The sequence below is a fragment of the Castanea sativa genome, chromosome 10, assembly GCF_040712315.1.
Source record: "Castanea sativa cultivar Marrone di Chiusa Pesio chromosome 10, ASM4071231v1".
NCBI lineage: Eukaryota > Viridiplantae > Streptophyta > Magnoliopsida > Fagales > Fagaceae > Castanea > Castanea sativa.
In genome coordinates this window covers 34,892,408-34,919,960 of record NC_134022.1, presented here as the reverse complement: position 1 = coordinate 34,919,960, position 27,553 = coordinate 34,892,408, and the positions used below count along the sequence as shown (strand labels likewise).

Below are 27,553 nucleotides of genomic sequence, written 5' to 3'. Positions count from 1 at the left end.
TGAAGCCGAAATAATCCACATTATTCATTCTAATTTTCAAACTTGGGGCACCACCTGGCTCGAACAAGACGATCCCACTAAACAAGAAAAAAGTATGTACAGAACTTTAGATAATGAGCCAGCACATGCTGGTCCAACAGAATGGAATTTAAAATCGCGTTAGATTCCATGAATTAGTTTTACGCAAGCCCGAAAGAACAAAGATACAGGTGGGAGGAACTTACGCAGCAAATTATGATAAAACAGTGCATCATGGTAACATCATTATTTTTCATTACGGATAAACCCTTTTTGACACACTTCGTAGACTTTTTCCACGTACTTTTTTGTCCACTCCTGCATCATGCACGCACAGCGCTCAAAAATTGACTAAATGGGAAAAAATGCAAATAGGAGGAGAATGACAACGAGATTAGCGGATTATTACTCTTAACTCGGAATCAATTTTCTCACGTTCAGATAAGGGTGCTCTTTTTTCTTATATTTATGATGAGGTTTACATACTAAATTCATGATAGACAGATGAGATTCATCATGATTATGAAAATATGAGTATTATTTCTTCATAATTTAGGGGTGGGTTTAGATAGAGAGGTTGGCGTCTGCGTTTGAGATTTTCACGTTTCAGACCTTTTTATTTTTTTTTCTGCGCAGATTTCAACCAGAGACATGATGCACTGTTCACCACTGTGCATAAACAGTAATTGCACAGTGGTGTACTGTTCATGCACTTTTCATTTTTTTTTATTATTAAAAATGGGACACGTGACACTATTAACACATTTAAAAATTATTTTGCTACAGTATTTTCAGTTGTATCCAAACGGACCCTAGAACTACTTATAAATTTTTTCAACATTTACTATTAATTCTATCATGAATTCATCAAACTCTGAGAGCACATAATGTATCCTTAAAATATAAGTGTTGTAAGTGCACAATTGCACCTGGACCCAAGAACAGTTATGGGCTCAGGCCCAATGAGCCTTAAACAATACGATTTGTAGAGTGTGGGCTTGAAACCTAGGTTAGAAATGGATGGGGCTTAAATGACAAACCAAAGACTGCCAGTACTTGGAAACAACAAGGAATATTGTAAATAGGCTTCCTCAGACGTAAGCCGAGAGCTGTTCTTATATTATATCTCTCTCTTTGTCTTTTTTCTTTTTAGGTTACAAAAAGTTCTGTCCCCTTTTCTGTCTTAAATTGCTCTTTAAATACTACTCTTTTGAATGCTCTGTACACGTGTTGCCTCATCTCCCCCTTAAACTAGATATTTCTTTTCTCAGTGCCTTTGAATAGTGACCAGAAGTTTCTCTTCCACTGTTCAGGTGTCACTTCTCCATAAATGCGGCAAGGGTAGTAGGTGCAGGGTCTTTAATGTGGAGGCAGCAGCCTTTATCTTTGACATTTCTTCAACACCGGTGCTTCTGGGACGTTCTAGGGTTCACCCCTTTTATCCATTGGCCTTAACTGTGTCATCCCCTAACCTTTATTATGAAATCCCGAGTTCTTAGGTGCTCGTCCGAGGGTAAGTTCACCCTCGGCTGGATCCTCGTATCCTCGGCGTATGGGCCGACCCATAGCACTAACAACTTCAAAACCGATGAGGTCGGCCTCACCTAACACGGCCCAAAAGGCCCACGTTCCCATCAGGATCTTTTTGCCCCCCACAATAGCCCCTCAAAACTCTAATTTTCAACGTCCGAGGAGAAAAATAGGGTTTTGATCCGACGAGAACCTACTCCAATCATTTTGTGAGTAATGGCACGTGTGGAAATCGTTTCACGTCCCAGAAGATGCCATTTGGCGGTTTTATTTTGAACAACGCGCGTATTCAATACTGACAGTTACACTTTGTCCCTCACGTTCAACGGTGAGATGGACATCCAACGGCCCACATCACCCCCACGAAATTTTAGGCGGGACAAACATAATTTCAAGGCCGCCTTTTCGCACGTCGTGACGCTTCGGGAACCTGCGCCTTCATTTAAGTCTTCAGGGATCAATCCCATCAAAACAACAACAATTATCTTTACCGCAAAACCGTGGAAACTCTACCTTCAACTTTGTAAGTTCTTGCTCTCTCTCTATTCTTAACCCTTTCTCCTCGGATACGGTCCTCGCGTCTTCGTAAACACCCTCCCCTTTAGAGTTTAACCTTTCGTTCTTTTCTAATGGGTAAGTTTAAGTGTCTAGTTGATTCCGCCGCTGGGATGGAAGGCTTTAGAGCCAAATACCATATTCCCAGCGACGTAGGATTAGAATATTGCCCGGCAACAGCTGTGGCCGGTTCTAAGAAGGAGGGAGAGGTTATCATTCCTATGATAGCCTTCATAGAGGGTGGGATGACCCTTCCAATGAAACCCGTAATGAGGGAGTACCTTCGCAACCACCGGTTGTGTCCCGATCAATGCCTCCCAAACGTTTTTAGAGTTCTAGGTAGCGTAGATGCTCTAAACGAGCAAATGGGTTTAAACCTCACATGGCACGATGTCGTGTTTCTATATGAGTCCCATAAACTTTCTAAGGTAGGTTATTATATTAAATTTCGGTCCAGCACCGTTAGACTAATCTCCTGTCTGCCCAAGTCAAACAAAGGCATGAAGGACGACTACTTGATCGTGTCGAATCTGACAACGGCCTCCACTGCACCCGTATGGGGAGATCCAGGTGCGATGCCGTAGGATTAATCTTCCCACAATACAACTTCTCACACACACAGAAAAGCGTATTCATACTTGCTTAAATTTGTTAAACATCTATGTAAATCTGACCAAGTTTGTTTGTATTGATGTCTTTTTTGCAGATAAGCAACACGTGCGTCCTCGTCTGAGTCACTGTAACGTCGCAGATCTAAACCGGGTACTTCGCTCCGAGGTGTTCGTTAGTGAAGACCTACAACTCCGGGCTGCTCACCTTATTCTTGGGTACACCCCCCTTTCCAAAGACTTCCAGGAGATAGAGAACGCCATAATTGCGGGCGACCGAAGACGAAAGAGGATAAACGTAGCTCGGCCCCACTTTTTGGACGACCGTGACCTCCCGTACGCTCCTAACACCATTTTGTACAACCGGCCGATAACAGCGGGTCCCTCGCCGTGCACCTTCAAGGAGCAAGCTGTTCGTTCCAGAAGAGCGGGTGTCTTCTTCACACACACTTGACGACGAGATAGACCAATTCCATCTCGAAGACACCGAGAGACCTCGCGGAAACCGGTTGTGGTACTTTCCAACGAGGAGGAAGAAGCCACCGAGGCTTCCGGAATCGCAGTGGTTTGTAGTTGCCCTTCCCGAGTTCGAATTTGAAGAAGACTTTGGAAGAATGGAGGGCCTCCTCACCAATGGCGTGCTAAGGTTCCAAAAGAAGAAAACGGGGACGTCCCAAGTTCCCCCTTTACCTCCTCCTCCTCCTCCGCTAGAGCCAAACTCAGCCACCGAGGATCCCAAGAAGAAGAGGAAGGGGGATAATGAGGGGACAATTAATAAAGACCCCAAGAAACCACGCCAACAACTCTGGCCCAAGCCAGAAGCCTGGACAAGGGCAAGGGTAGAGCCCGGTCACTGAACCCGGGAAATCGGGATGGTCAGAAGGCGCCGAGCACCGACCACCTGGTCCCCCGATCTAAGACTGGACGGCGCTCCCATCTCCTGCCAGTCCAGTATAAGGGCAGTTCAACAAGGCCATGCCCACCACCTGGCCGAGGTCTTGGAACGCCCTCTTCTGCTGCCCAAAGACATGGAGACTTTGGAAAAGATGGGCCAGCCACAACTATTTCTCTCACTGAAAAGAGACTTAGCGCTGGTAAGTTTTTCTCCTTTTTAGGTAGATTCCACTTCTGATAACATTTATAGATAAGTTTATTTTTGATTATTCCTAACTCCATCATACTTTGTTACAGGCTATTCAGGAGGTCTTTGTAGCTGAAAAGTTTATTGAAGACGCTCGGAAAGTAGCCAGAACTGAGCTCGAAATTAGGATGGAGACTGAGAAGTCCTTGGGTACAGCCCTTGCCGAGAACGAGAAGCTGACCTCGGAGGTAGCAGATCTGAGGAGAGAGAAAAATGGGGTCGAGTCAAACTTGAAGACCATGAAGACCCAGATAGAAGGACAGCGCAAGCTCCTTCATGAAAGAGATGAAGAACTCTCCCAAGCCCAAAAGGAGTGCTCGGATCTGAAGAAGCAACTGGCTCTGATGAAGGAAGAAGCCAGCTCCTTCAAACTCTCTTTAAGCGGTGCAGGCAAGTTTTGATGAAGGGGTAGCAGGCCACGAGGAGCAACTCGCAGGAGGAGTTCGCGGCTCGTGCCGTGAATACCTGTCAAAAAGTATGGGGGAAGCTTTAAACGTAGCGGGTGAGTTCCCCAATCTTCGGATTTGAGGAAGTCCGAGAACGTTTGGCTTCCCTAGAAATACAAGAGATTGAAGAGGCTCCTCCGTTACTCCCACCCCCGAGTTAACTCTTCCCCGCCGTACCTCCAATGGTCCCACGGCAAATTCCTCGATCCTACGTAACCTTCGGGTTCCAATAAAGAAAGGAAGGAGGAGTGGATGCGAGAAGGACTTGAACCGGACAGTGGAACCCAACGTCCTTCCAACGAGACAGCGGATAAAGGAAAGCAAGGGTTATGACTCCTTTTGAGCCGGAGTCGAGAAAGACCGAGGGTACTAGTACTCCTCTCAGAAGATCCTCCTCCAACAGCCTTAGGACTTAGCTTAGGGCTTCTCTTTTTCCATTCTTTTTTTGTTTTTGAATTATATATTGTAATGCATATTCAACTGATTAATGAAGAACGATTTCGTTTTACTTTTCACTTGGATTGTGTCTCCGTTTACTTTATTCTTTTTGTACTTATTATAAAAGTTTCCCATTAAGTCATATCAAAAGTTTCTTCAGTATAGAAATCTAACTCCAAGGATTGCACAATCATAACTTCCACATAATCATGCGTATATTATTAAAGATTTAATACAAGGTGACATGGTTAATTCATTTGAATAATGCCTCGATTAAGAAGAAGAGAGGGCCTCATAAGAAGAAGAGAGGGCCTCATATAACGATTAAACCCTTGTAATGCATAGCTCTGTTTCTAGTAAGATGTAAGAGCCGAGGACCATTCCTTACACAATCAGAAGTTAACTTTACGATTTGAGTTAATAAACAGTAACGTATTAACATCCAGACACAATCAGAAGTTAACTTTAATCAAAGCTGTAGTCCGAAGATAAATATTAAGCAATCTTTCGTTTAATTCTTAAAGATTGTAACTGTAAATGTTAATTTTCCCAAAGTAGGAGGTCCGAGGACCCGACATAACTAAGGTTCTGTTTAACAAATGATAAGACATCAATTTCCACAAGGTTTGTGGTCCGAGGACTGCACTTAACCAAGTTTCTGTTTGATTCTTTAGAAATTATCACCTCAAATGTTAATTTTCCCAAAGTAGGAGGTCCGAAGACCCGGCATAACTAAGGTTCTGTTTAACAAATGACAAGACATCAATTTCCACAAGGTTTGTGATCCGAGGACTGCACTTAACCAAGTTTCTGTTTGATTCTTTAGAAATTATCACTTCAAATGTTAATTTTCCCAAAGTAGGAGGTCCGAAGACCCGGCATAACTAAGGTTCTGTTTAACAAATGACAAGACATCAATTTTCACAAGGTTTGTGATCCGAGAACTGCACTTAACCAAGTTTCTGTTTGATTCTTAAAAATTATCACTTCAAATGTTAATTTTCCCAAAGTAGGAGGTCCAAGACAGGCATAACTAAGGTTCTGCTTTTAACAAATGACAAGACATCAATTTCCACAAGGTTTGTGATCCGAGGATCACTTAACCAAGTTTGTTTGATTCTTAAAAATTATCACTTCAAATGTTAATTTTCCCAAAGTAGGAGGTCCGAAGACAGGCCGGATAACTAAGGTTCTGTTTAACAAATGACAAGACATCAATTTCCACAAGGTTTGTGATCCGAGGAATCACTTAACCAAGTTTCGTTCGATTCTTAAAAATTATCACTTGCGAGCATCGAGCTACTCATAACTTTGAAAAACAACCGAGAAAAGCTCATTTTATTAATAATAATACCTTCTAAGATTATTTACATTCCATGGCCGTGGTACAATCCGTTCGTCTAGATCGGCTAGCCTATATGACCCTATGCCTGCGATCTGAAACAATGCGATAGGGCCCTCCCGCTAGGTCTCTCACTTACCCCAAGCCGGGTTCTTAGAAGTGCCTACAACTTTCCTTAACACAAGATCACCAATGCAAGTGGTCTTATCTTCGCATGGGCATCATATCCTCATTTTAGCTTCTGCCGATAATCAGCCATGGACCATAGCCGCTCACGCCGTTCCTCAAGTAAATCAAGATCTTTCTCTAGAAGTCCCTCGTTATTCTCTCGGGCTAAAAGAACTTGTCTTTAGAGTAGGAAAACCAGATTCCAAAGGTATCACCGCCTCGGCTCCATAAGTCATGCAAGAATGGCGTTTCTCCAGTGAATCTGCGCGGTGTGGTCCGATACGTCCACAGGACATGAGGGAGCTCCTCTACCCATCTACCTTTCGCATCGTCCAACCTCTTCTTGAGCCCATTAACTATGACCTTGTTAGCGGCCTCGGCCTGTCCATTTCCCTGAGGATAAACAGGGGTGGAATATCTCTGTTTATGATACCCATGTCACCACAATACTTCCTAAAAGCCTTACTATCGAACTGGACACCATTGTCAGAGATGAGTGTGTGTGGTACACCAAATCTAGTAACGATGTTTTTCCATATGAATTTCTTCGAATCGACATCTCGGATATTGGCTAAGGGCTCAGCTTCAACCCATTTAGTGAAGTAGTCTGTTCCCACCAGCAGCCATCTTTTGTTGCCAATGCCTTCGGAAATGGCCCTACAATGTCCAAGCCCCACCGTGCGAAAGACCAAGGGCCATGAGAGGGTTAAGAACCCCTCCGTGTTGGTGGATATTAGGGGCGAACCTCGACATTGATCGCATTTTCTAGCATAGTCTGAGCTTCCTCTCGCATATTAGGCCACCAATAACCCCGCGTCAGGCTCTATGGGCTAAAGACCTTCCCCCGTGTGGCTCCCACAAATTCCTCATGCAATTCCTCCAGATGTCTCTATTCGGGTGCACACATAACAAATACGGTCCCGAGAAGGATCGTTTGTACAGCTTCGGTCTCTGACAAACCGAAACGCGGCGCCTTTCGACGTATCTTTCTGCTTCAACCTTGGCCTCGGGGAGAATGTCATTTTTAAGAAAAGATATGATCGAATCCATCCAACTAGGACAGGCCTTATTAGATGGATGCGAGGTGCGTTAGCGTTACAAGGGAAGGTTCTACCAAATCCTCGAACGAGGATAACCCTTGGTAACCCTTCAGCAGGACGTTGCCAAAGTGGCCAAGGAGCCGCATGAGTGTTTCCACTCCTAGAAACGTGAGCTAAGGAAAAGGAGTCGAATTCAACCGCCTGGCGTTTGACCCTGGGCCAAATATTCTTGCATTCTCGGGGTCTCTAGCCTCCATGGTTCCCATGACTCCTGGCCGACCACTAACTGAGAGTCCGAGAACACGTGGATTTCCTTGCCACCCATCTTATGTACCATTTGCATGCCTACCAAGACTGCTTCATACTCGGCCTCGTTATTAGTAGCCGAGAAGGCCAATCTCAAAGATTTTTCGAAGACAATTCCTTTAGGGGACATTAGAACAAGTCCAACACCAGACCCTCTTTGATTAGCAGCCCCATCCACATGAACTCTCCAAACCGAGGGCGATACGTCTGTGATCACACCAACTGATTTCTCACCCATGTGTGCTTCTTTTGAAGTTTCTTCTATCAATGGTTCAGTAAACTCTGCCACCAAATCTGCGAGGACCTGTCCCTTTACCGATGTGCGAGGCCTGTATTTAACATCAAAGGCTCCCAAAATGGTTCCCCATTTTGCCACCCTGCCAGAGTAATCAACACTACGCAACACAGCCTTGAGAGGCAACTGGGTCAAAACAACCACAGTATGAGACTGGAAATAGTGAGGAAGTTTGCGCGTGGCGTGGACTACTGCCAGAAGCGCTTTTTCCAAGGGTAAATAGCGCACCTCGGCCTCATTCAAGGACTTACTAACGTAGTAAATTGGTCTCTGCACTCCATTTTCATTCCTTATAAGGACTAAACTCACCGCATGAATAGCCACGGCCAAATAAGCGAATAAAACCTCGTCCACCTCAGGGCGAGATAAAATGGGTGGCCGAGAAAGATATTGCTTAAGCTGTTGGAAGGCTAACTCGCAATCCTCAGTCCATTGAAACCCTTTCCACTTGTTCAACAACTGAAAGAAAGGACGGCACCGATCAGCTGACCGAGAAATGAATCTATTCAACGCAGCAATCATTCCGGTTAATTCTTCGACTCTTTTTGGGTTCCGAGGCGGTGCAAATTCGAATAGCCTTAACCTGCATTGGGTTTACCTCTATGCCCCTATGAGTGATCATATATCCCAAGAACTTTCCAGATCCCACGCCAAAAGAACACTTTGAGGCGTTAAGGCGCAACTTATACTTCCTTAGCATCTGGAAGGTGTCGGCCAAATCTGTCATGTGTGCAGGTACTCTCTTCACCCACCATATCATCCACATATACTTCTATGGTTTTCCCCAAGTAGTTGTTCAAACATTCGGGTCATCATTCTTTGGTAAGTAGCCCCAGCATTTTTTAACCCAAATGGCATGACCTTATAATGATAGTTCCCGGTTGGAGTAATGAACGCAGTTTTCTCCTGATCCTCTAACGCCAAGGGAATTTGATGGTAACCCTGGAAGGCGTCCAAGAAACTCATCCGAGGATGTCCAACGGTAGCATCTACCAGTCTGATCAATCCTCATTGGGAACGAATCTTTAGGACAGGCCTTGTTCGAATCAGGAAGTCCACACATACTCTCCACTTGCCGTTCTTCTTTCTTCTTAACAACAACGGTATGGGCCAACCATTCGTGGTAGAAAACCTCTTTGATAGCCCCCGCCCTTTGAGTTTAAGAACCTCTTCCTTCACAGCCTCGAATGTTCTCGGGAAGATCGCCGAGGTGGCTGCCTCCTCGGAACAATGGCAGGATTGACGCGAAACAATGACAAATAAAGTTCGGATCTACGCCCGGAGCCTCATAGGGGTCCCACGCAAAGACATCTAAATTATCTTTCAGAAATTCCAACAACTCCATCTTCTCTTGGTGTGGCAAAAGTATGCCAATTTGGAAAAACCTCTCCTCCGATCATCTCGTTATTATAAACTTCTCTAACTCCTCACAAATAGCCTCGTCTCCCGCCATCGCCCTGTGCCTCCGGGCTGTTAATTGCTATGACTCCGGATGGGCAAGGTTGATGACTCAATTTCGACCGACGAAGCACCGCAATGGATATGCACCGCCCAGCCACTACCTCGGCCGCCGAGGATTTCCTCAACGTGCTCCCCCGAGGGAATTTCACCTTAACATGTAAGGTAGAGGAGAGAGCTTCCTAAGGCGTGTAACCATGGCCTGGCGAGGATGGCTGTATATGGAGAGTACGCGCGTCAACCACAATGAAATCTACCTCAACCGTTTCAATGCCAGGATTGAACGGTAAACGGATTTGTCCCTTTGGCATAACGGCCCTTCCTTCGAAGCTTATAAGTGGGGAGTCATAAGGGGTTAAATCTTCCAACTCCAATCTTAGCCCTTTAAATAGATCGGGGTACATGATACCCGCACCGCCGCCCGGTCTATCATCACCCTCCTCACATCATAGTTCCCTATTCCTGAGGGTAACCAGCAAGAGCATCGTCATCGGGGCCTGGATAGTCCCTACCCATCCTCCTGAGAAACCCAAGACGGGTAAAGTGCTCTTTAATCTCTTCGGCTTTGCTACCCACGTCCCTCGGCCTGCGGATGGGAAACCGCCATAACCCTAGTGGGACCCGAGCCGGTCCTACAAAGGTGCGAAGATAACATTAATTGTTCCCGCTGGCCGAGATGAACCGTTCCTCTGATTGTTTGAACCAACTTGATTCCGACTGCCTGGCCGACACAAGTGCTGCTTAACTTTCCCTCACCGACGAGCTGCCTAGATGGTTCCACAGTGGTCCGACGTTCTCGGTAGTGTGGCCCACATCCCGATGGTACCGACGAAAAGGTTTTGATTTCTTCTAGCAGGTCCCCTGCCATCTCCGGCCATCTGAAGAAGGGTTCTTTACGAACTTTTTCTAATAACCGATGCACCGGTTCTCGAACACACGTATTTATAGCCCTGGGTGCCTTCAGCCGGATTGTCCGAAGTAATCCCTCCTCGGCTTGTTGTGATATCCGTCCGACCCGAAATCCCTTCTCTCCGGGATAACCTTCTCCTTTCCTTTCCCCTCGCCGGTCTTCCTCTACCCTCTTATATTCATCGATACGATCCATAAGACGGCGTCAGCTGCAGTACGGGCTTTTCGTCAAAGACTTTCTCGGGTCGTGATCAGGTAGGGAGGCCCACCCTTAAAGGTATTAAGCGCCACCTCATCAAAGTCGCCGTCTATTTCATTGAACATCTCCCAAGATTTCGGTCGGAGTATGCTTTCAGTTGTCTCCCCTTCCTTCATGGCCATGGATAGCAACGAGTCCAATGGCCGAGGACTCGCTACACGTAATGAACCGCGAAGCAAATGCCCTAGTTAGCTCCCCAAATGAGCCTACGGATCCTGATTTGAGACCGTTAAACCATCTCATAGCCACAGGTCCCAAGCTAGAGGGGAAGACTTTACACATCAAAGTCTCGTTGTGAGAGTGCACTGCCATCCTCTGGTTAAAGTGACTCACGTGCTCCACCGGGTCAGTCCGGCCATTATAGATGGTAAACGTGGGCTGGGTGAACCTTCTAGGAAGCCTCCCCCTCTCAATCCTCCGTGAAAACGGAGATTTAGAGAGTTGGTGCAACGCCGTACTCATGGTATCGTTACCTAAGCCCCTAGAACGAAACTTCTTACGTCTGCGTGTTGGTTGATCGTCTTCTTCACCGGAGGATGTTGCGCTGGTGGGGGAACACGACCTTGAACTGTACCCAACTCCCCTATCCTTCTCTGAGGAAGAACTAGATGAGGAGGGGGAAACTTTACGTTTAGCACGGCGTAACTTCCTCTTCAAACGATTGATTTCCTTCTGCATGGATTTAGAATCCTCATCGTGGGTAGTGCTACCCCCTCCATGAGTATGGCTAGCCCCTGGGTATTCTGTATGGACGCTTCCCTCACGATCCCTACGTTGTTCAAGACGTTCGAAATGATCTTCCGGTTGTGATCCTTGTGACTCTGCATGGTGAGAGCCTAAGCCTGCCATAATATCCCTACCCCTTCTAGACTAGATCCCCACAGACGGCGCCAATTGTAAGTGCACATACCGCACACGGACCCAAGACAGGCTTATGGGCTCGTGCCCACCGAGTCTTAAACAATACGATTTGTAGAGTGTGGGCTTGAAACCTAGGTTAGAAATGGATGGGGCTTAAATGACAAACCAAAGACCGCGCACTTGGAAACAACAAGGAATATTGTAAATAGGCTTCCTCGGACGTAAGCGAGAGGTTCTTATATTATATCTCTCTCTTTGTCTTTTTTCTTTTTAGGTTACAAAAAGTTCTGTCCCCTTTTCTGTCTTAAATTGCTCTTTAAATACTACTCTTTTGAATGCTCTGTACAAGTGTTGCCTCATCTCCCCCTTAAACTAGATATTTCTTTTCTCAGTGCCTTTGAATAGTGACCAGAAGTTTCTCTTCCACTGTTCAGGTGTCACTTCTCCATAAATGCGGCCAGGGTGGTAGGTGCAGGGTCTTTAATGTGGAGGTAGCAGCCTTTATCTTTGACATTTCTTCAACACCGGTGCTTCTGGGACGTTCTAGGGTTCACCCCTTTTATCCATTGGCCTTAACTGTGTCATCCCCTAACCTTTATTATGAAATCCCGAGTTCTTAGGTGCTCGTCCGAGGGTAAGTTCACCCTCGGCTGGATCCTCGTATCCTCGGCGTATGGGCCGACCCATAGCACTAACAACTTCCAAACCAGGGTCAGGTCGGCCTCCCTTAACACGGCCCAAAAGGCCCACGTTCCCATCAGGATCTTTTTGCCCCCCACAAGTGTCAAACATCAAATAAATATCACTAAAGTAGGTAATTTGACTTTCATTTTAAACAATTAATGCTTTACACTATATGTTAGTGCAAATTAAACCTTCAATTTTCTCACATTGGTGAGGGGAATGGGAAGGTCCCCTAACTTTTGAATATCAATATTCTAAATCTCATCCTGTTTCGATTAGAACTACTAGAATTTTCCTTTATGATACCTAAACCAGTGCAAAGAAGAGACTATTGTCATTTTTGTGCTTAAGAGGTAGAGCTCATTATTGCATTTACCATCTACAAAAAAACAAAGTTTTCCTTTAATTTTATAGACAATATTTGACTACAAACTTAATTGTAATCCGAGGCTACAACTTCCATTAATTAAATTAACATGATGACATATTTTAAAAATGTAATCGCTGAACTGAATGTTCTTTACGTTCTTAACACACATGTCAAATTTCATATCAATGAAATATTATTTACTATTCATTCTAACTTATTTTTTATACATAATTTTAGACTACAAAAACTTGAAATTTTGATTGATGCACATAGCAATTAATTTTTGATTTTCAGGAAATTTTGCAAGCATGCAGATATAAAAAATGTAATTTAATGGTGAATTTTTCAAAATTTACATCCAATTAATAAAAAGATGTTGGGTGGAGTTGTAGCATTATGCTATAACCAAGTTTGTTGCCCAACTTTATCATAATTTTATTGCTTATATTGATTTTTATATTTTAAGCATGTAAAAAAAATTATTATTTAAATTATTTATGCTTAATTAGATTTTATATGTTTTCTAACTTTTTAAAACTATCACTGTATTCTAATCATTTAATCTCTAATTTATTTAACAAAAAATCTTAATCCGAAATATTTGAAGGATCTCAATTATGTTTTAAAAGATTGTTCACAGTTTATAAAATTGACTTGATGAAAAAAATAATGTTTTGAGCTATGTAAAGACAAACTTGATAATATTTTTAATATGTATGCTAAAATTTTTTACAGATCATTTAACTTGGCCCCTAAGGAAAAAACAAACGACTTCATTAGGTTAGAGGTGGCAGGATAATATGCACGTAACGTTATTAAATCCACTAACAAAAGGCTTGATTTGTCACAAACCAAAGTTTAATAAGCTAATCATTCAATTGAAACTGTCAACCAAAATGACACTCATTTCATAATTCAAGGGTTGTATTTGTAAAGGCCCAACAAAACCCTCTTAGTGGATCTGTTTTTTTTTTTAATAATCTTCTTAGAGTTCTTGTACTAGACATGTTAGAGGTTTCTTAGTGTGGATAGAAGATATTCCTCTACACCTTCACTCTACACTTTCAGGCTTTCAGCCGATTACGGCTAAAATTTTCTTTAATGAAATTTCATGATGTTCTTTCTCAACAAAAAAAAAAAAAAATTGTTGTTAGTGCTTAATAGTCTTGTATGAAAATGGAGTTATTGGGGGACCAGGCACAAGATATTGGAGGTGAAAAGTTTGATTTTTAATTAGGAGAGAATCCTTTTTAATTTTTTTAAAGAAAAAAGTTTGAGAAGGGAATTAGTCTTGTTAGTTATGTTTGGTGTGATCTTAATAACTCTTCAACTTGGTGAAACATCAATGCCTAACAGATCTTAGTCATATCATAACCTTTGGGGGAAAGGGGAAGAGGAAAAAAAAAATTTCAATACATGTATGCGCTAGACATAAGTGTCTATTGTTGCAACTTAATCTATAAGCTAAGCTAGTTTATTATCATAATTTTTTTTTATAGAGTTTCAACTTAAGGCATCCGCTTCTGATAAATATGCTCTGAAATTAAACTTTAGATATCTTATTTAATCATCAGAGACTTTATCAGTTAAGCTAACTGGAATCCATAAATTTTAAAATATATATATATATTTATCATAATTATATTATTTAAAATCTTTTTTTTTTTTTTGGTTCCTTGAATACAACTTTGTCAAATCCAATTTATATTAAAAAGTTAAACTGTTGCTATTGACTTGTATTTATTCCAGAGCAGGGATGTTGAAGCCTTTAAATTAAGGAGTTGGTGAGCTGCCCAGAACGACCATAACTAGAAATATTATAGATTTGTCTCACAATTTAATTTATTTTTATCTAATTTGTTATCTTCTTCTTCCTCTTCTTCTTCACGACTCACGTGATGAATGAATTATTCCTCTTTCTTTCTCTAGTATTTCAATAGGATCTAGTTTACTAGACTGAGAAGCAGCACGAGCTGTGAATTGCGATGGTTAATTGGTTTGCAGCTCTTCTGTTGTCCTTATATGCATACCATATTATTATTTCCTCCAATAACTCTGACACATTAGTTTTTCCCTGACTCCTCTCTTTACTTTACAGCTTTGAAGGAGTCCCACATTCACAAATATGAAATCCCTTCTTCTTTTTTTCTTCTTCTTTTTTAGAATTTTAATTTTTGAAGTTCAAATTATTTTATTTTTTATCATTAAATCAAAATATATAGTCGAGAATTGAACCTTAAATCTCTTATTCAATCATTACAATTTTATAGAATCTCCTTTCTCTCTTTTTTTAATTTATTTTATTTGTTAGTAAGAAAGTAAGAACCTATCCCACTTTTGTCACCTTGAATATTTATTATTCTCCATTCATGTATTAACCAGTACCTTGATATGTTTAATCACTTTAATGTTTACCTGTATTGGTACTATATATAGTTGAGCTTCTCCAACTTCCACCTTGCTTTAAAAAGCCTTCAGGAGTTACCTTGAAGATTCTTCATTGCACTCAACCATCTTCTAGAGAAATAAAAGCTATTGCTATTTGCTTGGCTATGTCTTCAACGCTGTTATGGCCATCATCAAGTTGGCATTGACATTTTCTGTAAAGCAGTAAAGAGACTCAATTAAAAATCACAACCTTCTTTTTTTTATATATAATAAAAAATCACACAACCTGTCCTGTCTCATTGTCAATCCGATAACACTTGTTTTTGTCAAATCTATGTGCCTCTGTGTCGCGGGGCTTAGCGTGTGGGCTTGGATGGTTTTGCCTTTTTGAGGGGTCAGCCTCTACGGATGAAGTTAAAAACTTAGAACTCCTAGCTAAACCTGAAATTTGGTAACGTATAAAAAATATGATAAAGTTTGATTATAGCTTAAAGCCATAACTTTCACTTAAAAAATTAACATAATTACATATTTTATCTAACTATTGTATTCGTGGGGGTGTCTGAGGATCAATAGGGACGAGGAGCGTAATATCCCTCACCAAACTATTTGTAAAGTGCCTTAGGTCCGAGAAGGTGACCCACGCAAGTAAATGATGAGAAGAGGCATGATGTCTTGTGAGCATCTGAGGAGAAAAAGTAACACTCAGAGGGCTTCAGGGGGTTGTAAGAAATTAAATGTAGAGGCATACTTACTACCTCCGCATTAAATGTCCTGTAGCAAATTTATCCGCTGCATTAATGGAGATGTGACCTTTAAACAGTGTTTTCACAGCTACCAATACCTTCTACTACCTTCAGCAGAACTTTGATGGGACAAGTATCCGAAGGGGAGTTCTGAGGCGTATACGTGGAAGGCTATGATGCAAAATAACAAGATATATAAGTAGAAAGAAATTCTAAAAAAAAAAAAAAAGGAGTATAGTGTATCAGCGGGGAAAACCTAAAAAGTATTTATATAAGAACACATCCTCGGGGAAGACTGAGGATAGCTTTTACAATTAATTGACTCTCTTTTCCTTGACTGAAACTTGTTTCCTTAGCCAGACACTTAGCATATATCTGTATTGTGATTGCTTTCCCATCTCTTCATAAAAACAAATCTATTGTTGGGCTTGAATTGAAGTGTAATTCTGGTTCTTACAATATTGCATGTTCTTTATATTTTTAACGCACATGTAAAATTTTCGTGCAAATCAAATTTTATATATTATTCGATTTAATTATTCGATTTATGAACTTAATTTTTTATAAATTATTTACTGCAAAAATTTGAAATTTAAACTTTTGATTGATGACATAGTTATTGATCTTTAATCTTTTAGACATTTTGCAAATATGGAGGATATAAGAAGAAAATGTAATCCAACGATAAATTTGTCAAAATTTACATTTAATAAAAAGATATTAAGTGGAGATTTAACCTTGGACTATAACCAAGTTTGTTACTAAACTTTGTCCTAGAAAAATCTCTTTAATATATTATTCATACTTACCTTTCTTCCCCATGATACAACCTCTCCAGGCTCTCCATAAGGTGTTGAAACCCAAAGGTCCACCAGATAAGTCTACTTATAGGTTTAATGAGTCTCACATAATTGCTTACCCAAATTTGGAATGAATTTGTGTGAGTTCATTTATAGGCTCAATGGGCCTCACATAATTGATTACCAAAATCAATCTGATTGAATAGGTCTTTGAATGGGTATGAGTGAGTCTATTTATAGGCTCAATGGGCCTCACAAAATTGATTACTTAAATTAATCTAATTGAATAGGTCTTGAAGCTCAAAGCTCCACCACAAAGAACACTCTTAATGCTTGTAATTGTTAGGTCTTGAAGCCCAACTCTCCACTAGAAAGAACACTAATTGTTATAACTTAGAAAGTGTATGAGTGAGTCTATTTATAGGCTAGAACACTAATTGTTGTAGCTTGGAGTGAGTCTATGTATAGACTACAAGGATAGTTGTAATCTTTGTAACTTGGAACGGGTCTGAGTAAGTCTATTTATAGATTCAATGGGCCTCATAGAATTAATTATCCAAATTAATCTAATCTAATTGAATAGGTTCATTATTTTGATGTAGTGGGAGTCTCAAAATTAATCGCTAAATGAAACCTCCTCCTCTTCCTCCTAGGCATGTATCTAGCCCAATGTTTGTTCCAATGCATTTCAACCCATTAATTACCACACTTTTAAATAATAAAAGAATCTCTATCATTTTCAATGTGGAATTAAACATTGGATCGACTCCTTATCTTCCATATTAATTCACATATTTATGTTATCATATTTATTCATTTTAATTATCTAATATTAAAATGATACAACAAATACCAAAATAGGTGCATGTATTAAACCAAATGAGGCCTTATAGACTTACAATTCAATTAACTCAATTTGGTGTGGTGGTCACTTCACAAGTATAAGTGGTTGTGGTTGTGGTTGTGAAGTGTGGGATGTGGGGGGCAAAGGTCGAGGTTCAAGTTTCTAGGAGGGAGCTTTACACACATATACACTTAAATTAAGCTAGAATATAAATTCTATCTTGTATGAAAAAAAAAACTCAATTTGGTGTTTCTAATGGAGATATCTAGGATTCAAATTCCATCTCCTTTAATTATTGACTTATAAAAGTAAATAAAAAAACTAGGAAATATGTTTACCCTTCTTTTAAGTTTGTAATGCTTAATTTCTCCACCAGTTTGCATGAACCTTGCTTTTTCTTATTAATTTGGGATAAATGCCATGTCTGTCAAATGAAAAAGGGACTAAAAGGAATATATTAAAATTGTCTCAATGTATCTAAACTAAGTGATGTGATGCCATACTCAAGGAAAAAGTATTTTTGTATTAATTACATGCAGCATCTCTCTCATATTACGCAAGTCCAATCATACAATACGAAAAAGATGTTTTATACAGTGGATGCATAAAATAACACCTTGCTCCACTCGAAAGTAGTAGTTCAACGTAAGAAAAATAGTCGCTCAAGCTTTTTATGCTGAATCTTAGATTGAATTGAAAACCAAATCTATCATTTTTCAATTAAAACACATGGGAAAAAGGAAAAAAGGAAAAGCAAATTCAAACTCAAAACTCTAAAGGGACCAAACCCTTTTTGATCACAACAAAAACAATGGTTTTTTATTACTTTTCCTTTCCTAAAAGGCAAAAGGGTTAGTTTGTTCCGACCCAAGAACAAAAAAAAAAGGCCCATCTTGTGCAACCCCTGATTGAGCCCAAAGAAGCAAAAAAATTGAAAATATAGGGCCCCAGCCCAGTACATAGTCTTTAATCCTCATCCACTAGTCCCCACGACCAAAAAAAAAAAAATTTGAAGCAAGAAATGGACGAGCTTGAATCAGATACATTTGTTAATTAATTAATTAATTATTACATAACTTTTGTTTCTTTCTTTATTTATCCGATTCGAGATAATAGAAAATAGGAATCAGATACTAATAACAACAGGTAAGAAACGTTGAATTTTCAAAAGAAGAGAGAAAAGAGAATTAGAATAGAAAAAGAGAAAAATTGCATAGAAGAAGAAAAAAAAAAAAAGAGTGAAGAAGAAGAAGAAGGATGCTTGGAGAATGTGGAAGGAGATCGGAGACAGAGAAAGGGGCATACTTCGCCCAAAATCCTTCACTACTCGCATTAAGTCCAATCGAATTCGCACTCTCCAAATTTCTAATCACAAAGATATCGTCTCTCCTCACCGAGCCTCCATCAACTCTCTTCAGGTACCACCGCCACCACCACTACTACTACTACTACTACTACTTACTACAACAACTTTGCTCACTCCTTTTTTTTATTTATCAAATTCAGCTGAAAATTTTGTGTTGTTGGGAAGATATGTGGTTAATTTTTCTGTTGATTTGAGTTAGGATGATAATTTCGTGTTTAGAGGAAATTGATTTCACGAATTATTTCATCTGATAATATATGTGATATGTGTTAGCCTTTTTGAGGACGAGTATAGAATATATGTAGTTCCGGTTGTGATTTTAATCAAACTAGTTCAACTCGTTGTGTCAATTGTTCATGGAATTTGAATTTTATTCAAGGAATCAATTGAATGTTGATGTTATTAGAGTTGTGCTCGTCTTTGTTGTAGTGATCGAGGATGGAAAAAGTAAGGAGAGTAGAGAGTACCTGCTTTTGATGCTGTTTATATTATCGAACCCTAGATTATGCGTTAGATTGGTTATCGGATAAGATAGTCACACACCTGTGTGCGTTTGTTTATTTATAAGTAATATGAAGAACAATTAATAAGGGAAAAGCTGAGTATACATGTACTAGTTTATAAAGTAACACTCTAAAGAATTAGAATCAAATATGGTCAATAAAATCTATAAAACAAAGGAAGGAAGCATTGCCAAAAACATTGGAGCACTCATGCAAAGTTCATAGATATTAGAATTTTAGCTCAACAATAGATAACATATTTTTTGCAACAAGAAGAAAAAGCCTTTTTTTTTTTTGTTTTGCTGAAGGAGCTTTAGAGGCCCACGTGTTTTAATGATGAATTCAGGTTGATTTGACAGAGGGACGATATTTGTTATCCGGAGCAGCAGATGCTTCAGCGGCTGTTTATGATGTTCAACGAGCCACGGAATACGAGGGTGGGGGTCTCATAGCAAAGCACAAGTGCCTATTTGTTGTTGACAAGCAACATGAACACGGGCATAAATATGCCATATCCTCGGCCATATGGTATCCTGTTGACACTGGCCTATTCATCACAGGTTCGCATGATCATCACATAAATGTCTGGGACACAAATACCACACAGGTAGGCATCCTCTTTGATCTTTCTTCTTATGCTCATTGGCCCTGCACGCATGTTTGATGCTTGGTTTGTGAACTCTTTTTTGATTTATATAATTCCTTTATGTTATTTTATAGGTGGTGATGAATTTTAAAATGCCTGGAAAGGTTTATAGGACTGCCATGTCCTCATTGGCAACATCTCACATGCTAATTGCTGCTGGAACTGAAGATGTTCAAGTTCGCCTTTGTGATATTGCTTCAGGGGCATTCTCTCATACACTATCTGGTCACCGTGGTATGTCAGTGGTTCATAAGTATATTTGTAATGCTTTTTTATTCATGTGTGTGTTCCATGAGGTTCTCATTTGCAAATACCTGTCACTTAAGGCATATTGCATTTTCTTTTTTGATAGGTATTAAGAAATTTATTAAGAACAACCAAAGTTACAGGATGCTCTCCATGTACACAGGAAGTGTACCGAGGGAGACTAGGAATTTTTTTAAAAAGTACATAAATGTAAAAATTCCACATATGAGGAAACCGAAAGACCATTCATCCCAGCCATCCATTCATATAAGGTGAGCTCTCAAAACTGTTTTAGATCCAGTAGAGAATGTTGTTCCCCCTCAAAACATTTGAAAAATCCTCAAATAGTCCACAACTAGCACAGAGGGATGCCCTTCTCCCCCCCCCCCCCCCTCCCCCCAATTATAACCACTGCCTGATGATGACCAAAACTCCTTTCCAACACGCCAACAGCTCTGCCACATGCTTGGGCAGCACCCAAGAGGCACCAAACAAACAAAACACAAAGGTCCTTAAATTGTAAGCATATGTGGAATAAATAAGCAAATGATCCGCAGATTCCCAACAATATTCACATTGGACGAGTCCTGACCTCTTCCTAGAACAACATTGGGCTGGTAGGGTGGCAGAGATACAGATGGCATAGATAATTGACTCTTAAATGGGACCTAGAATGCCACTTGTCAAGAGAGGGTCATATGCTCAAGAAGTATCTCTCAGTCCAATAAAATTAACATTTAGGTTACATGCACTTCTGAAATTAGAATGTGGAGGGTTACATTGTGCTCACCCACCCAAAAAAGAGAGTAATCGCTATATCTTATGTACAATTTTTCTTACTCTACTGCAGTGCAAATTTTGCTACCGTTTTGTATGATATTTTCACTTAGGATTAGACTCCTGTTCTGTAGCTTGAGTTCACTGTTTTTGGTATTCTATTTAGAAAATATATTTACTTTTATGGGAATACATTTGTTGTATAATCTGTTACAATTGTATTATTCTGTATTTGGCTTCCAGTTATAACATAGAAGAAAGCTGCCTTGCATTTAAGTATAACATAGCATTTTTTATGGTAGACGGTGTGATGACGGTGGAGTGGTCAACTTCTAGTGAGTGGGTTTTGGTTACTGGGGGATGTGATGGTGCAATACGGTTTTGGGACATCAGACGTGCTGGATGTTTTCTTGTTTTAGACCAGTCCCATTCTCAGCTTGGGAGACGCCCAACTATCCCCGAACACTCTGCCACTAATAAGGTTTTCTTGATGTCCTTTCTCTTCTAACAACAATCCTTGCTTTATTATTCTTTCTTTGCAAACTCCTGTCCACTTTAAAATGACATTTTAGTTTCATCATATCTGTGTTTCCAATTATCACGTAAAGTTTATAATATATTCATTTTGTATTTTTTGTCCACTTTATTGAATCTTATGATGTACTTTCTTAGAACCCTTTTTAAGATGATATTGGGAAATTTTTTAAAAATAAATTATGTATTTATATATGTATAGTTGTAAATCACACGTGTGTGTGTGTGTGTGTGTGATAATGAAATAGTTGTGAATAACTTTATTATATCAAAACCCATCTCCCAAAGAGTGAACAAAATTTCTTACATGCTTATCATTAGGTTAAGTTAGATGTGCCAAGGGCAGCATAACAACTCAATGCTGCTTGATAATTTTATAGCTTTCCATTTTTCTATCCCTTGCCTTTTTAATCAGTTCTGATATGTGGAACTAGTTACAAAAGCACACAGCTATATCCCTGTTGGTGATGAAATTGATCTGAGGCTTCAAATAGGCTGAGGTTCTAACTAAAATGTGATATGAACACAGAAGAAAAGTGGGGTGGGGGAGTAACTACAGAGTATAGAGAGAGCCAAAAAATGCAGATATCAGATTTTCTTTCTCGCATTGCTGGTATGCAGGCATAAGGGTTTGCTTATTTTAATGGTTTACATATTTACAGTTATTCTTCATAACTGGAATTGGATCAATGGGTCTAGTATGTGAATAATCGTGCATGTTGTGGCCTTGAATTGCAATAATCTTATTAAATCAAAAGCTGCTTAATAAGCTATAACTCAAATTATTTTATAATATCATTCAGGCTTTAACATCTAAGTCCCTATCATCTGGCCAAAATTTGAATGCAAAACCGCGGGCACAGCAAAGGAAGCTTGCAAATGGGAATGGTACAAAACAGTCACCTGTTGGTAGAATGCCAGCCAAAGGATCTTTGAGACAGAGATTGCATCCAGGGATGTTGTCTAGTCTGGATCGTGCCACTGCTCATTATGGTGCTGTTACTGGGTTAAAAGCAACTGAAGATGGCATGTATCTTCTAAGTGCAGGTTGGTTTTGTTTAAATAACACTTGTGTACCAAGTATTCATGTGTAAAATAAGCTTAATATGAAGAGTCCTTATAAGTTGTCCAGGATAATTTTTGTGGTAGTTGATTAAAGTTTGTGGAGATGCAACCATGCAGCATGGTCAAAACTGCATGCATATGTCAGTGTCAGTGTGTGTTTACAAACACACCTAACCTGCTCGCCCACTCACACACAAAGCATGCAGACAGTCAAAAAATTGGCTCTAAAGTGTGCGCTGTATCTGATGTTGCACCTAAGAGATCTATTTGGCTGTCAACTTTCAGATAGTTTTATGGATGATATTCCCTGGGTCTAAATCAAGAAGCTTGATACGCAACCAAAGACAGCATGCATCTTCTAGATCCAGAAGCTGCAGGTTGATTTTTTTTCCCCATCTATATATATATATATAGAGAGAGAGAGAGAGAGAGAGAGAGAGAGAGAAGCAAAGCATGTTGAAGGTATAAAAAATTGGTTACGGAGTTCATTGCATGCATGCAATGTGTGTAATGATCAACTGCAAGATCCTTTTTTATTTTTTTATTATATTTTTTTTATAATTATAATAACTAGGATAAATTATTAGTATACTGTTGTTGTTGCCTGTTAGTGGGTTGTCCCATACCAGGTTCTGCAAACCTCAGAATGATGGACACCTCAGCTCACCCCTTCCCCAACTTTTTATCAATTAGCAATATATATTTATATAGAGTTAGATTCAAGTTACACTTAGTGTAACTCTAAGTAATATTACATCACTCAATATTTTTTCATTGGATACAAATTTTGACAAATCCACCGTAGAATTATATTTTCTTCTAATGTCATTTTTGCTTGCAAAATTTCAAGATGATAAAAAATCAATAGCTATGTCATCAATCAAATGTTTAAATTTCAAGTTTTTGTAGTTTAAAATTATGCATAAAAAATGAGGTTATGGATTGAGCTGTAAATAAAATCTGATTGACACGAAATTTGACGTACATGTTAAAAACATATAGACGTATAATCTAACGGTGAGATTTTCAATATATGAATCGAGTAAAAAGTTATTAGATGGTGTAACATTGCTTAGAGTTACACCTTCTATAACTTGAACTCAACACACACACACACACACATGTTTCATTTTGAAAGGAATAAACTTTATATTTTTTTATGAATATTGCTTTAAATATTATTTGCTTTTTGTTTATTGGGTAGATAAAAAATGTGCTTACTGTGAATCTGTGAGCAAGAGTTGCATCCATTTTCTTGAAAAATCACCATTAACAGTAAAAAGATACTTGTATAATGGCTTTGTGATGAGAATCCAAAGCAGTTCTTATTGTTATTCACCTTCAGCAGTTTCTCTGATCCCTTTTTTTTTTTTGGATAAGTAATAATAGTTTCCCTTAATATGTATTTTATTGCTATACAAAATGGACCTGCCTGAGGCTCTGAGCTTAGCCTCTTTTTCTTCATTGTCAGTGTCATCATTGAAGAAACTAATCAAGGCTTCTTGTTTCCTCTGCTAAACATTTCTTTATCTTTATATCTGACCCCTTCTTATTTAGTATATATCTCAAACCAACCACACTGAAATGGAATTGTAATCTCTCTCTCTGCATTTGGATTTCAGGTTCTGACTCAAGATTAAGGTTGTGGGATGTTGCATCTGGTTGCAATACACTTGTGAACTTTGAAACTGTGCGCCTGCAAGGAAGCAAGCCAATACAGTTGGCGACATCTCAGGATTCTGCCCTTGTTTTTGTTCCATGCATGACAGCTGTGAAAGTAATCATCCTCTATATAGGTTTTAATCTGTTTTACTTAATTTGAATGGAAGATATTAGTACAGTTTTATGCAAACCTGAAGTTGACTAATTGATTTTACAGGCATTTGATGTATGGTCAGGCAATACATCCCAGACATTTCGTGGACACTATGAATATGTGAACTCGTGCTGGTTTAGTTCACAGGAACAGGTACAATCATGATCCTTTTCTTAGGTTCTTGTTATCAGTGCCTTGCTAACCAGACTAGGCAGTGAACTTGTCATTTAGTCAATTTGTCATCCAATTTGAGCTGTGAAACATATATCTTTTATGAAATCCACATTGTGGAACAAAACTAATCACCTGTGTTCATTGTGTTATCTGCCTTGGAGTTATATATTGCTTCTCCCATAATTTAAGCTATAGTTATACTAGGGCATGTAAAAGTCAGGCCCTACCAAATTATTTTCAGAGTTTCTTGGAGTGGAAAAGGCAAAAGGGTGAAATTGGATAAAACTTTTGTTTCAGGTAATAATGCAATCTTGTAAAATTTTATTCTCACAGAGAGAGAGAGAGAGAGAGAGAGGGTGCTTGGATACCGTTTATTTTGCTGAAAACTAAAGTAGCAAAATATTTTTTAAATATGTGAATAATGTCGTGAGACTCATTTTTAATGAAAGTTTTGTTGAAAAAGAGGTTTATGGGTCCCGTGAACAGTGAACGGGACCCACTGGAAAAGCATGAAGTTGCTGAAACATGCTTCTAAAAAAATAAAAAAATAAAGTGAAATGCAGACTCTCTCATTTTCAGCACTATCCAAACGAAGGCTAAACTTCCAGCTGGAGAATGGAGAAGCTACAAGGAAAAATATTGATTCTTATGCCAAGGATCTTGTAGAAATAAAATTAACCATCACGCAACATTTTATATGGAAGGTTGATATTTTTCTGCCTAATATAATCTGCAATAAGTGTTTGACTGATTTGTCCAATTTTGCAGGAATTATACACAGGTGGAAATGATAAACAAATTCTTGTATGGTCACCATCCAGGTTGATTGCTGATGAGGTGGTATACCCTTAATTCATATATTCACTCCTTTTATTGAATTTATCTTGCATATGTGCAGTAACCATAATAGGCATGTGCCTGATATCTCATGTGGATTGAATGGACATGCAGGATGAAGGACCTGCTCAGGATCGGGATAACTGGAGTGATTGACATTTGCAGCTGATGCATTTCTGGCTTTTGATCTTGACTTTTTGAATCTCTCTTTCTAATATATAGCATGACCTCTTAAGAGCCACTGTTGTCTGTTCCATGTGTATATACTCAAATTGTTAATTTTCATATTATCTTTTGTTATCATATAAGTTTTTAGGTTTATCAGTATGATTTGCCACTGTTGTAACATAGATTTCTGTGCTTATTTTATAATGAATTTAAGATTTTTTTTTTAATGAAATCTTTCTATTAGAGGCTGTTGATCCTATTTTCTAATTTTGCTGGGTGTCTGGACCTGCATGTTATGTTTACAGCTAACAGCCTTTTGGGGATAGGTTGCAGTAATGAGCTCTAGGTCTATTCTATCATACAATTCCAGGACTTGTCAACCAAGCACTGAAATCCAATTTACCTTGATGTTTTAATTGAAAAGATTGGGTGTCACTTTGGAAGAATATACAATAGGAAAAAAAAAAAAAAAAAAAAAATAAAACTGCTGTTGAATGTTAATTTCAGGTGTCTGATCTCAAAAGATATCATTTTAGGTTGTGTTTGGAATTTGAGAAAAAGTTAGTTTATTTCATTTTTTAGCTTATTTTTGCTCCTAAAGTAGGTCCCATTGCACTTTTAAGTGGGTCTCATTGCTCCAAAAATCAGCTCTTAGTTTTTTCACTACATGCTTTTAATAATAAGTTTTCAATTTTAGCAAAATAAGTAGTATCTACACATGCCCTTAGTTTTACCCAACTAATAGGTATGTACTTCCAAGTTCCATCTCATATTTTAGAGTACAATTTTCTAGCTTAGCTTTACTAATATGTACTTTTTCTTTGTATAAGTTTAAATTATATAAAGTAATATTGAAAACTTATAATTTTTTTTTTTTGAGCAAACAGATACTACACTTGATCTTAGCCAAAAGGCCGAGAAAGGTATAAAACTTATAATTTTTTATTTGATAGCCAAAAGTATTAGATGATGACTCCTTAAAAATTTATTGTGGACAAACAAAATGTAAAAGGGAGTGATAAATGGACATCAAAGTCTCTTAAGTCTTTCTCTTTCTTTTCTTTTTTTGCTGAGTTCTCTAAGTCTTTCTCATTCATTGAGATAAACAAAATTTACATATCTCATTAAAATATATTCAAGATGCTAGAACAATACTAAATTACGGGCACAAGATATCTACTGAGTGCATCATTGAATGGAACTCGGGCCTCAAAGACTCAAATCTTTCTTCTCCTGTATCAATTGAATAACCACTGCTTTGGCTCTCACAGGCTGATAGCTTCCTCCTCTTATAGAACTTGGAATAATCTCTGCTGTTGCTACTGCTCGCCTTCTGAAAATTGGCTTCTTCAACCAAACACCCTGAATTGGATTTGCCATGGCTTGCAGCATTATCGACAAGTCCTTGGTCCACAATTTCTGCTCCAGGGTTCTTCATTAAGAATTTCTGACACATGATGGTATCTTGGAAATCCAGGAAAGTATAATCAAGTAACTGTGATCTCTCAAAATCTGTCATCTCTGAGAACCTAAATGAAGTTGTCCATGTCTTCAGCACACCCTGAGCAGCTGGCAAAATTAGCTTCTCCACTCCTAGAACCATTAGCTTCTTTTCAAGCTCATTCATCAGAGTTTGGCACATTCCACACCTGCGATATTGATACCTGGTGCCAACAAGAGGTACTTCTGCCACCTTCTCTCCATGAATCCTTACAGTAGCCACAGTTATTAGTTCTTCATTTCTCTCTAATAGCACTGTGTAGAATCCTCTGAAGTTCATTCGTTTAAGCTCTGACCCCCTACTGAAAATTAAATCTTCAACAAGGTCTCTGTTGGTAAAAGGGTCTTTGACAGGATCAAAACACTCATGCATCACACTTAGAGCAACACTGAGCTTGCTGTAGGTCTCTGTTGAGGCCTCAATATCAGGAGCATCACTTTCAGAATTAGACTTAAATAGTGTCCAAGTCAAATTATCAACACCCACTGGAATTGGTTTTCCTAAAAGCTTGCTGAGGCCTAAAAATATGTCTTCACACTTTCTGCCACAAAACCAATGATCTTTATCATAACTTTCCAAGTTCACCACCCCTTTACTCCTTAGGCACCCAATGTGAAATTTATGCATGCATTGCTTGCAAGTCATGGAACAATTATCCATGGGATTTCCATTGTCTTCCTGAAATTTTCCGTGACTACAAATTCCACAACAACA

General features: G+C 39.1%; 1 protein-coding gene and 1 pseudogene across 3 annotated transcripts; one reads left to right on the top strand and one right to left on the bottom strand.

The window, feature by feature from the left end:
* The first annotated feature begins 18,200 nt into the window (after positions 1-18,200).
* On the top strand, positions 18,201-25,570 carry LOC142614037 (WD repeat-containing protein ATCSA-1). Of its 3 annotated transcripts, none has more exons than XM_075786561.1 (9): positions 18,201-18,624; positions 19,422-19,682; positions 19,796-19,955; positions 21,047-21,225; positions 22,082-22,325; positions 23,966-24,120; positions 24,223-24,312; positions 25,102-25,170; positions 25,285-25,570. In XM_075786561.1, exons 1-9 carry the CDS (start codon positions 18,475-18,477, stop codon positions 25,324-25,326), a joined length of 1,350 nt encoding a protein of 449 aa, XP_075642676.1. In that variant the 5' UTR covers positions 18,201-18,474; the 3' UTR covers positions 25,327-25,570. The 3 variants fall into 3 exon arrangements, 2 of the variants coding, with proteins under 2 accessions (XP_075642676.1, XP_075642675.1); XM_075786560.1 differs by having other exon boundaries at positions 25,102-25,173; XR_012840348.1 differs by lacking the exon at positions 25,285-25,570 and having other exon boundaries at positions 23,966-24,139; positions 25,102-25,146.
* A 608-nt stretch (positions 25,571-26,178) lies between these two features.
* LOC142614320 (U2 spliceosomal RNA) lies at positions 26,179-26,265 on the bottom strand (annotated as a pseudogene).
* Between the last annotated feature and the right edge of the window lie 1,288 nt (positions 26,266-27,553).

Bases quoted from the DNA above. Each gene is read 5' to 3' on its own strand.
- LOC142614037 (XM_075786560.1), top strand. From the start codon at position 18,475: ATGTGGAAGGAGATCGGAGACAGAGAAAGGGGCATACTTCGCCCAAAA. The intron at 19,683-19,795 runs GTAGGCATCCTC...GTTATTTTATAG, and splicing joins GGGACACAAATACCACACAG to GTGGTGATGAATTTTAAAAT. The intron at 25,174-25,284 runs GTATACCCTTAA...ATGGACATGCAG, and splicing joins GGTTGATTGCTGATGAGGTG to GATGAAGGACCTGCTCAGGA.